Genomic DNA, 16,550 nt, shown 5'->3' with positions numbered 1-16,550 from the left:
AAAGCTGCAGACTCTCTGCTGCACACATGCATGTTAAGAACAGCAAGGAGGAAGTGGCAGTCGGCCAGATTCAAAATCCTGCCTGTAAAACAATCTGGGGATGAGCCTCAGAAATTAAACACTCTTGTTTGTCTGTTGGTAAATACACAGGGGAGCTCAGTGGTGAACATGAGTAGCAGCTCAGTGACACAGGGGTGTGATGGTTCCTTACAGAACCTCACTTAGTAATCCTTCACACCGATCCTGTTATAGCCACGTCCCCTGTATCCTGCTCTTACGGAACAAAGCAATCTGATCTGTATCAGACGCGGCTGAACAGTGCTGACTGAAGAGCTCTGTGATTGGAGCCATCAAATATCCTGAAGATGCAACACACACCAACACTGTTATTACCATCTGCTCCAATACACTGTGTCCTACACTGCTCTATACTTCACTAATCTCTTTTCTCTCTTGATAAAGGAAACAAATACACTGAGAAATTCTAATGTCTGAGTGATAGACGATGAAACCTGTTTACCTGTTTATTTAACAGCAGAGCTCAACACAAATAGACAGTCTGATCTGTATTTTTATGAATGTTGTAATCTTAATGACCACTCAAAGCGCTTCACAGTACAGTTTTGCCTTCTACCACTCACACACATACAGTGCATCTAAGTAGAGCACTTTCTGTATCATACATCAATCATATTCCGCCGGCACAAATGTCAGGGGTAATTTGGGCTTAAGTATTTTGCCCGAAGACACTTTCGGCAGGTGGATGGGGGAGACGGGGATCAAAACAGCTGACCTTCTGGTTAGTTTTTAACCTGCTCTACCTCCTTAGCCACAGCCACCCAACAGGTCCTAACAGTACCTCAGTGAAAACTAAGTTTGCACTCAGTAGAGTAAATACCTCCACAAAGGCCCATTAGTACAGGATATCCCGATCCTGAGTTGTGGAGTCTTGCTTTAAAACAAACCCAACAAAGAAAGTGAAAAAAATAACTATTATTAATATTATTATTATTATTATTATATTTATTTAGAAACTATAAGATCAACGCTGTTTATTTTCTTCTTTACATCCCTAATACCTACTGTAAAAAGTAGGTAACAGTACCTGAAAAAACATACACTTTACATCTGAAAAAACAATAAAATACCCCCAAATCTGGTAGAAAAACTTGCAATATATAATATCATCAGGTCTTGGAGAATATAAGATAATCAATCACGCAGATCATTCACTCTAACCTCATTTAAAGCAGGATCGCAGGCTTTTCCCTGTAATAATCATAAAGAAGAAATGTCCCTTGTATATTTAGCCATTACATGTACTCTCTGAGCAGTTGATGTCTGAGATGTTTTTCCTCTCGGCTTGCATCGTCCCCTCAGCTGCAGATAAACTGTACTACAGGTTTGAGAAAACATAGTAGGAACTGATTCGCGAAAGATTAATAACGGACTAACTGTAATCATGCATTCACAATTATACAGAAACACACAGATGAGACAGGCATTGGTCACTCACCACAGTCTGCGAGGCATCGTCACAGAGGAATAAGAAGCTGAACAGCGGAGCTTCTCATCAATCCCTGTGTGTTTCATCCCCGTCTCCTCTATTATAACCCGATAATGCACTTATAATATTCATTCAGCCTCACCACCACTTCAAGACAAATCAGATGCACACACACACGTTTGATTATACTGTTATTAATGAGCAGTTGTTTGTATCTCTTTGTAGTAACCGAGCAGAGGAGAGACAGAGGGCCACTGTGGTTTAATGATGGAGGAGAGAGAGGAGAAGGGGACGAAGAGGAGGAGGAAGAAGGACAAAATGGTGAAGCAAGGGAGGAATAAAACGTTCACGGTCAGAAAGGACAGAACAAGAAGAAGAGAGAATAAAAATAAAATCCTCACACCTGCAGGCCTGCAGACACAAAACTTTGTGAAGCATCCATCCATCTGATGTGTGTGTTCCCTTGGCCTTCAGCTCTTCACATTTCACTCTTTTTCTTCCTGCTGTGGTTATAAAATGTTGCTCATTGTGGGAACTGTTGTGTTTTCTTTACAAACTCATGGTCTCAACCTTATTCTGATATATTTGTTCGTAAATTGGACTAAACAGAATATCTTTTATTACAATTGATTCTTCAGTTTTAGTCATTCACAAACTTTTGTGTGATGCACTTTGTAACCTTGTTTAGATAATTGCTATACAAATAAAATTATTATTATAATTATTATTATTATTATATTTCCCTCAGATCATCCTCATTACATTGCAGGAGTATATAAACCAAACTACGCTGTCATCCGAGTGCTTAAAGTCATAATTCAGGAAAATGGGCTGTGTGTTAATCAAGAGTTAAAACTACAGCATCCAAACAGAAAACATGTTATACATGTAAGTGGTGTGTGCAGGTGGAGGAACAATAGTAAAAATATGGGCTTACCTCTTCAAGTCTTGTTTCCATGTTCACACTCTATATAAAGATGGACATCTTGACGGCTCCATTGAATTGAAGCCAAAGAGTCTCTCTCGCCACCTGGTGGTTCGCTGTATATAATTCCTGCCTCCTTTATGTTAATGGCCAGGACATGGACCAAACTTAAAGGTCAAAGTATTAAAACTACTAGTAAAATTTCACATCAGCATAATTTGCATTCTATAGTATTTCACGCCTTGACCCTGTTAACATAGTAGTAGTTAGGTCTGAACGTCTGGGGCTGCAGACCATCCAACCATCCAAACCTGCACAGACACAAAGAAAGGCTCCGGCTGCACTGAAGGCACTTCTAACTGTGAGGGGACACTGCTAACCAGCCTAATTTGATTTCCATCCATCCATCCATCCATCTATCATCTATACCATTCAGTTTTTAAGTGTTACGGGAGAGCCAGAGCCAATCACAGCTGATATTGGGTGACAGGCAGGGTACATCCTGGACAGGTCGCCGGTGTATCACAGGACCAACACACACAGATAAACAACCATTCAAACTCACTTTCACACCCAGGGAAAATGTAATTAACCTGAACCCAATATGCAAGTTTTTCGAATGTGGGAGAAAGCTGCAGCCACTGGAGAAAACCCAAACACACAGGAAAGAGCATACACATTCCACACAGAAAGGTCAAACACCTAAGGCGACATACAAATCTAAAATTGTGGTTTTGGTCCTCTAGGAGGCAGTCAAGCAACAGATGAACCTCACATTAAACAGAACATGTACATGTATTGTAAGAGCAGAGGAGGTTTCACAAATTACTTGGTACTAGGTAATTGAAGGATGAAGGCAACGAGATGCATGTAAAGGTAAAGCAGGTGGAGGAAGACTCATCTGCTGTTGCTGTGGCAGCAGATGAGTCAGAATGTGAGAACCAGCTCACAGTGATGGAGAAGAGGGATCTTCAGCTGGTTAATCTGGCTCAGTGGTTATCGAATGGGTTTTCTCACAAGGCATTTTTATGAAAACAAGTATTTCCAAGGCACAGCTTTACATATGATGCTTAGTAAATCATTAAAAACTACAAAAGCAACAACACCTTTGTGAGGATGAAGAAACAGTCCAATAATATTAGGTACAAGAAAGGAGATGGACAGAGAAAGGAAAATAGCAAGAAGAGAAAAACAGGGTAAGAGATGAGGTTAGGTGATGGACAAGGAATTTTCTAAGAGCACAGACACTGATCATACTGCAGACTGTCATCTCTGTTTCTCTCTTTCTTTAATCTGTTAATTTGCCTCTGTCCTGTCTTTTTTTACATCTAACACCTGGATTCAGCACATCACATGAGCCTATACACACACACACACACAAGTGTACACACACACACAAGCGTACACATAAGTGCATGCTATTCTGCACTCGGGTAGAGGAGCAGCTCAAACGGGAGTCACGACACACTCATTCATATTCAGAGCCACTCAAGAGTAGACGGTCTAATGACACCAAGGGCAATGGGATACACTGAGGGTGTGTGTGTGTGTGTGTGTGTGTGTGTGTGTGTGTGTGTGTGTGTGTGTGTGTGTGTGCGTGTGTGTGTGTGTGGATAACACTGCAAATTACCGACATGTCCTTCTTTACAATGAAACTGAATATTATTTCATAGTCAAGGCTTCATGTCTGAAACACAGCTGTATACAGCTATATGCACAATCATGTTATGAAAGAGTTTCAATTTGACCAAATAAGGTTCACTGGAGTGTATGTATGGAAAGTGCCTTGAGATAAGGTATGTTGTAATTTGGTGCTATACAAATAAAATCGAATTGAAGTCCAAGAAACCCATTTGGTCGTGTATTAGCTAAGAATAAAATCCTGGATTTGGAGTAGAAAAGCTGTTACCAGATATAATTAAAGACACTGCAAAGATTATAAAATATGCTAGTACAATAAGCCTTGAATCACCTCAAGTGAAGAAACACTTCCTTATTTATCTTAATAAGGGTTTCCTACACAATTAATCTAATCTATGGAGGTAACAGGGGCACACCTGGACACAAGTCACACTCATGTGCAACAGATTCTGAGTGACAGGCACAGAGACTTGAGAGGGAAAGACAAGTTGTTATCTTAGAGAAAAAAACTGCAGTACATGTCCCAACTGCAGCGGAACACTGAGGTCTCACTGACTGGGTTGATGGTAAGAATGTTATGGACCATATTGTGAGTGTGAGGTAGCTAGCTGTAACGCTAATGGGCATGCAGCAAATAGTGGCGCACACACCAAGCTAGAAATCCCCTATAATAGTATGAGATCTGTAAAAAATGTTGGTTCATAATTAAACTGTGGAGGGACAGATAAGAATATGTCGGGCCACAGCTTGTACAATTAATGGGCAACACTGTTGTTTCAAGACAACGAAGCTAATTTCCCCAAGAAATCTCAAAGAACAGAAATAGATGGACTATATTTATAAAGCGCTTCTCTTATCTTACCAACCACTCAAACCATATTTACATGTCACTTTCATGCAGAACCACTTTACTCAGCATTTTTATTCAGTCACATCATACACTGTCGGCACATCCATTAGGAGCAATTTGGGTTCAGTATCTTGCCCTAAGACACTACTGAATATAGAGGCGACAGGGATCAAACAAACAACCTTCTGGTTGGTGGATGACCCGCTCTACCGTCTGAGAAACAGGTGAAAATGACTGTAATGTCACATTTTGACTGGTTTTAAAACAAAATGACCTGATAAGACTAAAAGCGAGTTTGACTCTCTCAGTGATCGAGATACTGAAAAATCAGTGTGTTGCTTCAGGTGCGTGCTTGTGTGTATATGCTCAGACTGACTGGGGATTGGAGTGTGTTGATACAGATTTAATATAAATTGACATACTGACTAACAAACACACACAGAGGCCCTTTACCTCTCATCACTACGGCAACCTCCATTAGCGGACTTTGCCGGTGGTTTGTTTCAATAAAAGAAAGCTCCTCGCACACAAAACCCTGAAACCGTATCATGTGAGGCAGGTACATGGTACACTCACATTCAAAATTAATTTCACATAACAGCTGTATTGTGTATATATCTAAATGTTAGGATGATTTTCACTTTTTTTTCTCAACTTGCACAGAACATGTCTACATGACAACTGTTACTTCCCCTTTATTAAAAGCTATGAAACATAAAAGAAACTTCAATTTTTATGTATAACATCATCAGCACTTGTTTCCAAAACACAGATGTATTTGGAAACAATACACTGTGCAATAAGACAGTGTATTGTAGTTGTGATGGGTTAGAGAAAGAGAGAACTAGAATTACTGCCCTGTTTAGTATGCCTCTACCAACCACTGCGTTTATATTTCGAGATTTTTGGGAGGTCACTGTGAGCTGTGACCTTTAACCATTTACATTGAATCCAAATAATTGGATCTCTGTCAATTTTCAACTCGCTCTGTGTTGTTAATATATCAGTATTACGTGAAGATGAGCATTGAGATCTACTGGCTGTTGGCTAGAACTACAACACACGTGTCTTCAGATTGAGAGTGGGGAAATAGCACAATCAAAACCTGTGACTACAGCAACTACATGACAAAATCTGATAAATATGAAAGTTGTTGAAAGTGTATTAAATCACTCCAAATACACTGTGGAGCAGGTACGCCGTATGGAGGAGGAAGATGCTGCCATTGCTGAGAGTGAAGCTGCCCCGGGACCTATGAAAGCGGTGCAGAGCTGCTTCATCCTGTCACTACCAAAATCAAATCAGTTCATCCTAACGCCCACATGAACCTTTGAACCAAATTTGATGAAATTCTATCAGAGCATTCTTAAGATATCATGTTCACAAGAAAGGGACAGATGGAGGGACCACCCTGTAAACATAATGCCAGCACATAATGCCCATGTGCTGTCACCAGCACATGGGCTTAAGAAGTTACACACCAGGCAAAGAAATGTAAAATATCCAGCAGCCACAGTGCATCAAACAATCATGTTGAATTGTTATGTAATTCAGTTAAGCTAGGTTTTACATTAACAATCCTTCTGGGGACGTTCGTCCTCTGCATTTGAGTTATCCTCACTAATTTGCAGCAGTGACATCACAACCTCCAGCTCTGAGGTCTTGATCAAGAGCACAAGCAGAAATGCTTCAAACACTGAGTGTGTGATTCAGCGGCCGTGAGAAAAAACCATAACAGCCAGAGGTAACACACAACAGGAAACAAAAGTCTTGAATTGGTTCTTGTGGGATTTGTCATCGTGAGTTCTGCTTTTCTTTTTTCTTTCAGTGAATCAGTTAAGATCTGAGATCTGTCAGGGCTGCAGACAGTCTGAAATGATGCAACATGGTTAATGCCAGTCTCAGCCGACCACTGCAGACTTGAACAAGATGTCAAAGCAGAAAACAGACTATCCAGACACTACACAGACGTGGTTTTTACTCAGGAAAAAGGCTTTGTTTATGGTTTCAGGAGGAAAGAGATTCAATAAAATCTGTGGAGGCTATTTATAATCATACATATATACTAACCTTGAAAACAGCCCATCATTATGGCGCTGGTGAATAAGTCTAAATGGTGTAGTGATCTTCAAAATTATACATTTCATTGAATGAAATGAGGCTCATTTCACAAGACCCAAAATGCTTATGTGTATTTATCTGGTATTTAAATTCTGTTGTGAGGTCCGTCTGCAGATCTTCCTAGCAGGCTGTGAACAGCAGCATGTTTCATCAGTTACAGCATTATAGGGCAGCTTGAATAAGAGGCAGAACATAGGGCAGTTGCACATCAGTGCTCCACAGATATTTTCTCCCTAATTACTTTAACACAAAGTATGGCCTTGCCTCACATAGCCAAGATCAGAACATTAACTTCCACCTGATACGTTTAGATTTAGAAGCAGAAAGGTGACCAGGATTTAAAGAAGAACTCACCGAGATTTCAGGGCAGACAAAGTTGACTTGTCAATCCTGGAGAGGAATGAGAGAGAGACAGAGACACACACAGAAGAGAGAGAAATATTATTGATCTTTCTCTGAAATGTTTTTCTTCCTGAAACAGTAATGAGGACGCAGAACTTGTAAGATAAGGTGCAAGTTCAAGGAATTCATCTCTGCAGCTGTAATGGGTCACCTGAGGTGACGTGGCATTTTAAAATGAATAAAACGTGTCAGCGCTTCTTCTGTACTTCCTGGGAAAAATATACAACAATATACATATACAGTGCATTTGCACAATTATGATATTGCAGTTAGACATAGACATAGCTACACATCAACAATGATCAAAAACATTTTGTCCCTCCATTCATCCATCGCCAGCGTATCACAGGGTCAACACACAGACATAAACAATCTCTCTATGAGAAACAAGCGTCCCTGATCTGAAGAAACCGTGATTGATTAGTTTATTCTCAATGATCAATGTCACCTAATCAGAAATCAAGCTTAGAATTGATTGTCCTTCTGGACGTATCTCAGATGGAAAACAACATTAGGCGCTTGGTCTTGGTAAAATCTGAATGCTTGGTGCAACTATGCTCACAAAAAAAAATGACACAGAATAGATATATCCTGAAAAAAGAACAGCAGTGTCAGTGTTATAGAGCAGAGCTACACGACTTTATGTAACAAGGTAACTTCTTCTCTCGCTGCTCAAACCGGTTATAAGCTCTCAGTGTTTATAAGGGTTTGATTCATGCTTGACTACATACTGTTTATACTAATAACATGGAAAAATCTTCTTCACTTCTCAGTTCAGTTCATGTTTACTGCTAATAATGGTGAAGGATCTGTGAGGCACATAATATGGCTTTTTACCTCACGTGTGTGTTTTACAGCGTTCTCTCACGCCTCACGAAGGAATTTGTCATGATATCACTTCTTCAATCCAATCCATTTAGAGACTAATCCATGCAAGATCCATTTCAAACAAACACAAAGATTTATATAAGCCGCACACCTACAGGAACACAGCGTACAAACAGACGGCATGCTATTTTTTACCATGACAGAACCTAAGCTGGAGGTTCTGAATGTAATCTTTATTTTTTGCAGGGTTTATGAGTGCGTTACCTAAATAACCCATAACAGAAAGAGGTGAGATTCTGTAACATGTATCACTTTTAGATAGCAAATGAATGGTTTTCAAACATGTACACACTCAGCTACTTCTACTTTATACAAATGTTTCCATGATGCATTTTAAAATGTATCTCAATGCTGTTGTTTCTGGTGGATGCTTGCTGCTCTGCTGAAGTGACACCTCACTGCAATGTTACCCCTATATTGTAGTGTAGCTGCAGTCTGTGCCCTCGTGGGATGTATCGCTAAACAGTTAATAAGATATGCCGCCCACCAGATGAGTCATCACACAGACCCTACTGTCATGAGACGCTTTCTCTCACCCTACATCTTAGAGAAGAGAATACTCTGATTGACCGTGTTTGTGCATTTCGAAAACATTATGGTCAGAAAATTTTGTTTCCACATGGGTCAAGCTTAAACAACACATTTGAGTACATTCACTGCCGACACATTAAATACTGTCTTTTTTATATTTCCTTGTGTTTGTATTGCATATTTACCTATCTGGTGCAATGCCCGTTCGAAACCTGCAGGTTGGGGGGGTGTTTCTGTTAATGTTGTTATCATGACAGAGATCAGCACATGTGACGTAGTAGAAGACTTGTTCAACTGGAACTGCACACTGGGGGCACACTGCCCCGTCCCCACTGACTGCTACAGAGTACAGCTGGTTTATTCCGGTTTTACTGATATTAAATGTCCAAATCGCACCAAAGTTTACACTGCACTTCCCTTGTCTCTCAACAATAAACATGCAAAGTGTGAAGCCAATAAGATGTAGAGTTCACAGAATATGCAATCCACGTACACTGGCAGACAGAGATTTGTGGAATTACTGCAGATGTTTCTTAATTTTTACTCTCCCGTTTGCTGCTGTAACACAGCTTATAGGCCCTACCTATTTTACACCAATGTCAGCAGGTATACGTAGGTTTTTAACAAGCAGGTAAACTTGCTTACAAATATGTGGCTCCTTTCCCATTGCCAGTTGAGGAGTTTTCCTTCAGAATTTTTTCTTCCTGGTGAGTCCTGTTCATTGTATTGAAAACCCATGAACAATGCATCAGAAACCATCGCTGTCTTTCAAAATAAAGATGTAAAAAAACACTGCCAATCGAAGGACGGGGCCGATTTCTCCTGCCGAATCATTTGACCCTAGACTCAATGCTGATTGTATCCTTTTCCGTAGTGGACCAAAACCAGACCTTAGTGGCTGCTAATGACTAGTAGAAAAGGGGCTTTAGCGGCACAGTCATAAAGGATTATCCTTTTTGTTTTATCATTCATTTTAGGAGGCCGGTTACGTGGGGGGTTTTCAACACAGATGACCGATAAAAACACATCTTACAAATGCCTCCTCAGAGTCAGCCCCACATTTCGAACAGGCCCCCATCTGACCCACCCATCTATGCATCCATATCCCTGCATGTGATATTAAAAACAGAAACATGTCCAAATTTCACAAATAGGATCTGCTGACAGTTACAAGCCTCAAATACTCTACCTAACAACACCTTTACCCCCAGAGGCCATAATTAGCTGTTCCAACAATCATCACACTGAAAACGTTATAATTTTAAGCGTCATCCCTTCACATCATGTGTGCTGGTCCAACCTGTCTTGGCTTCATAGTAAATGTAATTTGTTAAAGCTTATAAATTCTTTAGAGTGACCGATGAACCAGCTCTGCAAATATTTTTAGTCAATTTGTTCGCCAGCAGAACTGATTAAAAGCAACAAGTCTTGTCATCTCATATTCAGCCTTCAAATCATCTGTAAGAAAAAACAACTTCTGCTATTTAGATGATACAACTTGCTTTCCTTGTTTTACGAATAATACAAAAACTGATTCAAAAGTTTTGCTGAGCTGCAGCTGTTAAAGGGACATTCCATCAATATATTATTAAAGCATCAGGGACTCGCATATCCAGACTCCCATCCATCCATTTCTGGACCTTATCCCAGAGGATGTGGTGCACCCTGGTCAGACCGCCAACCCATCATTGAGCAAAAGAAACACACTCATATTCACACCTCCAGACAATTTAGATTCTCCACTGAAACAAAGCTGCATGCTTCTGGACTGAGGGAGTAAGTCATTGAACGTGGAGGCACATGTAGATCATACAAACTGAGCACAAAGTATTCTAACTTTTCTCTGCACCATAAACTGTTTATAAAAAAGCTCTGCTCCTAACACCAAGCACACTTGGTGGTAATGCACCTTGACATTCAAGGCCCCTCGCCAGTAAACCGAACAAATAAATAAAAGGTCCAGCACACAATCAATAAAAGGGTTAGGGTTTGAGGAGGACTCACTAATGACAAGGAATAATTCTGAAGTAGCTCCAGAGCTTTCACACTGGACAAGAGAACAGAGAGGGCACTGTGCAAATATGATTAAAGCTCTAAAATGAATTTCCCAAAAAGTAACTTGGAGTTACTTATTTTAAAAACTGGAGCTCTCCTCCATTGCTTCAGTAGACATTTTTGTCTTGACAGGTTGTTTAGTTGTCATCATGATGTGTGATCTGACTTCATGTGTAAAATAAAATCTTTTTATTTTCTAAAAAATCTCTGATTGCCTGGTTTGGTTTTTATCCCTGTATCAGCCCCTCATTAACCCTGCTACCTGTAACGTGCTGCTCCTCAGCTCAGTGTGCTTCAGGTTACTTCAGCCTGTCTGGCAGCCTCAGCCCACAACCGGGAAGGTTAAGTGCTCTGAAGCAGCGCTTCAGTGTCGGAGCGATTAGCAGCAGGGGAGCCAGCACAAAACACTCCGTCCGAGTGTGTCAGCGCATCCAGCACTAAATGGTATGCCTGGCACCTACTTCTATGCTGCATCATGGGAACTCTTCTCATCCAACAGGGCAGGAAAACATGACCAACAAGAGCTGTGTCCATAGTCCCAGAACAGGGACAATATAGCAACAACAATGGACAGCAGGGAGAGACAAAGCAGACTGTTGATAGTTGATGTCTCTGAATGGAGACAGCACAGAGTGAAACTGTATATTCTCACACACACACAGGCGGACACACACAGACACGCACACACACACGCACACATCAGGCTGTCATAAAGAGTTTTAGAGCTGAGATGAGCTCTCCACCCATCCTTCCTTTTCAGACAAAAGTTTAGATTTCCATACCACACAAATATGCACACACTCTTAAAACCAGCAGCACAATATACCTCGATCAAACTCACTCAACAACTACAATCCTAACGTGCACAATCATGAGCATGTATATACAACGCAAACTGTAAGACACACACACAAACAAATTAGAATCCAATAAAAATGAGACATACCATCCAAATCCACCAAATGACACACTTCTCCTCCTTTTAAGCATTTTGTCAGATTGAACTTTCTCAGCAGACTCTCTCCTCTGGGAAATGTTTGTCCTGCTGTCAGTCTCTCTTTCTCTCTATACTATGTACTCTTGCACGTTGTCTATCTCTCTCTCTGACCAAGTCTCCCTACTTCCCTCCCACTCTCTCTCTCTCTCTCTCTCTCTCTCTCTCTCTCTCTCTCTCTCTCTCTCTCTCTCTCTCTCTCTCTCTTTCTCTCTCTCTCTCTCTATCTCTCTCAGTTTTTTTATTGCCTCTATTTTATTTCCCCTCCTTTGTCTCACTCACTTCTGCTGTCACAAATGCCTCTCCAGACCCGTTGTTTCTCACTTTGCCACTTGACCAGTCATCTACCTTTCCTTAGACATTGCATGGTCTCTGGCTTTCACAGGGTGTTAAACCAACACACACGCACACGCAAACGCACACGCACACACACACACACGCACACACACACACACACACACACACACGCACGCACGCACACACGCACACCCACACACACACACACACACACACACACACACACTCTCTCTCTCTCTCTCTCAATGTGGCACAACAAACAGGTGCACTGAGGTATATGCACACACACAGGTGATAGGAGCAAGCCGGGGAGGGACCACAATCTCCAATGTGGGGCTCTGTGCTCGTTTCCCCCCCCCCCCCCCCCGCTGAGTCTGCAGATTTCTACTCACAGTTCACACTCACACAGCAGCATTAAAAAAACATCTTGAGTGGACTGAATCAACTACAATACACCCACTCCAGCCTAAAATCATGTTTCAAACTAAAATGCGCTTTCATTTTGACATTGATTGTATAACTGGATGGTCTGCACCGGCCTGACTCATATACCTAGAATCTGCTTAGAAAATATGCCGAGCTGGATTCCGTGAGTTAAATATTGTACAATATTAGTTGATACTCTTACTGGAAAGGGGAGGGTTGAAGAGCCGTGCAGATAAACCACAGCATGTGGTTGCAACCAAAGGGAGTGTCCTTCCTGATAGCCTTCCTCTTCTCGCTGAGTTCAAGTTCACACAGATTCTGACTTGAAAAAACTCAAGAGATATTTTTCAACAAACCTTGTGAGATATTTTGTGGTTAATACTTCAGAGCTTGTATATACACTTAAATAATTTTATATTTTTGCCATTTATTCCATAGGACATCTCAAGAGGGGTCAGACATACACTAATATTACACATTAAAGTTGCAGTGAATAGGACTAAGGGCATCTAGTGGTGAAGTTACATATTGCAACTAGCTGAATAGCCCCCTCCTTGTTCAAGCATTACCTCAGTTAAAGAAAAGGCCTTCTCTAGAGCCTGTGTTTATCCTCTCTAGGCATCTGTAGAAAAATTGTGGGCTATGTGGAGGACGACCCTCTTCTTATGTGTCAAGGACTCCTCAATGCTGAGGTGACAGGAACAGAATGACTCAGTTTCAGGTGATTTATGCACAAATGAAAACTATATATAAATATATGGGTGTGTGAGTTCAGAGCTCACAGAGGAATGGAAGTTATGCAATGTAACTCATTACCTTTGCTGTTGAGTAATCAGCAAAGTAACACTCTTTTTTAAGGAATAATGTCAATAGAGTTATTGATTACAACACTGCTGCACAGTCATCTGTTTAAACAGCATAAAAACTAAAAAACTAACAAATCATCAAAAACTATGGTCCATCATATCAGAGATGGGAAAAAGCAGCTGTCTGTCTCTGAGCTGGTGAACTGATTCTTGACTATATTTAGCCCCATCTACAGAAATTGGATCAATGAAATTACAGAGCATTAACAGTTAGAAGCGAATGATAACACACCAATGTCAGGATCACTATCACAGCAGAGGAATAAAGGATAACAATGGTTTCTTACAATAATTTCTTAAATTTAGGTTTAAATACACATGGATTTAAGCTACACATACATTAAATAATAAAGAAACGGAAATATAAAAAAATTACCTACCCCAACATGACAAAGATACACAACCTGTGCTTGTTGACACTGCGTGTAAGTGGGGCAAATTATAGATCAAATTAACATAGGCAACTTTGAGGACTTTTTAGATTAGGGCAATGCACTGCAAAAAATACTTTGACCTATTCAATTTGTTTTTGTATAGTAAGTATTGTTTAGATGGCAAGACAGAAAATACAAAATAAACTAATGTCCTGAAAAAGTTCATTTTCAGATCATACTTGAGCTCTGTCATCCTTTCATCTTTGAATAGAGCCTTGATTTGATTTATAATCACTTTACAAAAGTACTGAGTCCAAGAAACATATCAAGCACTTCTGAAGCCTAGAGAGTGATTATAGTCAAAAGCTTTCACCATGATATATTATGTATGGGCCCCCCTCTCTCTCTCTATCTCTGTATCAGATTGACTCCACTGATTAAAAACAATTATATACTCCAATGGACACACAAAGAGAAAAGTCTGACACTAAATTACTTGTCATTATAGAATAGAATAGACAATCGAATTTGAACTTGAATTGAACTTACATAAGCCTTGTCTATGTACATGACAGTGACGGGTCTATGCAGAGACCGAACTCTCCCTCTAGTGGTTCATGTGTATAGTAAATATGCTGAAAATGAAAAATCTAAATCTAAATTTTAATGATAGTCAAACTGGAAAGGAGGACGGGAACTTTTATATTCGTGCGCATCTGTTAAGTTCAGTGAAAAATAATAAATGACCGCTTAAGATGGCTCATCATCACTAGTGTACAGAGAGCATAAACCTAACAGAGGAGAAGATAATAGGTAATCTAACCCTTTAGCAGGCATGTAAGAATATTTATTATAATATATGTGTTTAGTCTGATTATGTTTTTGGATTAATGCTGTTTTAAACAATGGTGTCTTGATGAAATAACTTATAATACTTTATAAATGTGGTTGTACCAGAAGGCTCATAAACAACAGTAAAGAGCCAAAAAGAGAAAACAGTTTTTCTCACGGATCGACGTATAAATTCCAAGAGACCTTGGGGGCCCCAGGCGATAGAATCATATGATACCAAACCACATCATTCCAATCTCCAAATAATGGTTTTAATATAAAAATTATAGACAAAACGTCATACTGGGCTCACATAAATAATAGTAAAGTAGTAAAGTTTTAGTACAAGCCCACAGCACCATCCCAGGCACATCACATGCATTTAGACAGCTCACAGCCATTTGTCTGCTTTGCCTACCCTGTTGTAAAGCCCCTGTCACCATAAACTCTGCTCTCAAATACTGACAATGTTCAAGTTGTGTTTGCAGTTGGTTTTGATGCCCCTAAGTTACAGTTTAAACAAAGTTGTACAGGCTTTTAAAGTTTTGGGATAAATGCTTAAAAAAGACATCAAACACCATTTACATTGTACCACCACTGTTTGACTGGCTGCTGCCCACTGAGAGACCATTATGTACCAGTATGTGGTTGCCGAAGCCCAATGGCCAGTCTGGAGGTTACTCCCAGTTGTCCCTCCACTGTTTAAACGCCTCACCAATGTTGACAAAGTTCTTTCCCCTTTCAGTATTTCGTTATCGCGGTAGGGTTTGCTGTATTCTTTGGTGCTTCGGCACTCAGCATTTTGCGCCCTACTGTGAAAAAGGCATTTCCAGCATGCTAACGGTTGTTGTTATGTTCTGAAACAGTGGTAGTGTCATTTTGGATTTTGATAATATTGATTGGAAGTCATATCGAGGAGATCTTGGCAGAAAAAAAGTTTAATAGCGCTTACTCAAACTTTAATGATTCATGTACACAATAATACCTAATAATTCAATTAATTAACCTGTTAATGATCATATGTATATATGCTTTACCATGTCCTGTTTTTCTTGTTGTTCATTCTTTAACACAATAATTCTGTCTCTTAAGTCACTTTTTAAGAGACTGAGTATTATGACTCGAGAGGATTTGCTACTTTCATAGTGTGGAAAGATTCACACTCTCTGTTACAAGTACAGCACGTTCAACATGGTTCTAAAATGTGACACTTTCATTTACACCCACACCGAACTTTGCGCTAAATCCAGGCAAGTGGGTCGGCCGACGTCACCTGTCAGGAGGTCACCACAGGATCTTTCCTACACACTGAGAGCATTTTAACAGTGAGACAGCATGCAGTGGATAATATTTATTAAAAGCACTTAGCATTGCTGCATTTTAATATGGTTATTAGCACTTTATTCCTGGGCCACTATCTTGATACCTCAATGCTGTTCTGTGAAACAGGATAATAAAGAAAAATTGTAAATCTGTCAAGATTGAGTCCGTTTGACATTTAGATTTCCCAAGAGGTGTCATAAAGACTGAAGCTTTTCCCTCCTCTGACACGCTAATACAAACGACTCAGTTTCGTCCTACCAACTTGCTTTGGTGAAGATAGGACATTAAAGCAGGTGGTTACATGTAAGAACTAAGACCAGGTTACAATTTGGTGATTACAAAACATCTCCTTCACAATCAGCGTTTGTGTACAGAGTTGTGATATGGTTTTTAGTGGGAAGGACAGAAATTTGTGTGTCTTTGCACTTTTAATGGCTTGTGTATTTGTGTTTGTTTGTGTACGTGGGAGAAAGAGAGGGAGGTGAGAGAGACACCAAAAAACTGTGTCTAGTCAAAATT

The 16,550-nt window shown here is 40.1% G+C and overlaps 1 protein-coding gene across 2 annotated transcripts in view; it reads right to left on the bottom strand.

Moving 5' to 3' along the window:
• Positions 1-16,550, bottom strand: part of rap1gap2a (RAP1 GTPase activating protein 2a) — a 92,362-nt gene that overhangs the window by 69,731 nt on the left and 6,081 nt on the right. The window contains exons 1-2 of one of the 2 annotated variants that reach the window (XM_062385677.1): positions 11,867-12,278; positions 7,399-7,434 (exon numbers count right to left, since the gene is read on the bottom strand). In XM_062385677.1, the coding sequence (XP_062241661.1) occupies positions 7,399-7,434; positions 11,867-11,910 (80 nt within the window). In that variant the 5' untranslated portion in view covers positions 11,911-12,278. Of the gene's footprint in view, positions 1-7,398; positions 7,435-11,866; positions 12,279-16,550 lie in introns of those variants that run through there. The other variant, XM_062385678.1, reaches the window with a different exon arrangement.

Source organism: Platichthys flesus, chromosome 4 (assembly GCF_949316205.1).
Source record: "Platichthys flesus chromosome 4, fPlaFle2.1, whole genome shotgun sequence".
Lineage (NCBI taxonomy): Eukaryota > Metazoa > Chordata > Actinopteri > Pleuronectiformes > Pleuronectidae > Platichthys > Platichthys flesus.
This window is presented reverse-complemented; position numbering and strand designations above follow the sequence as displayed.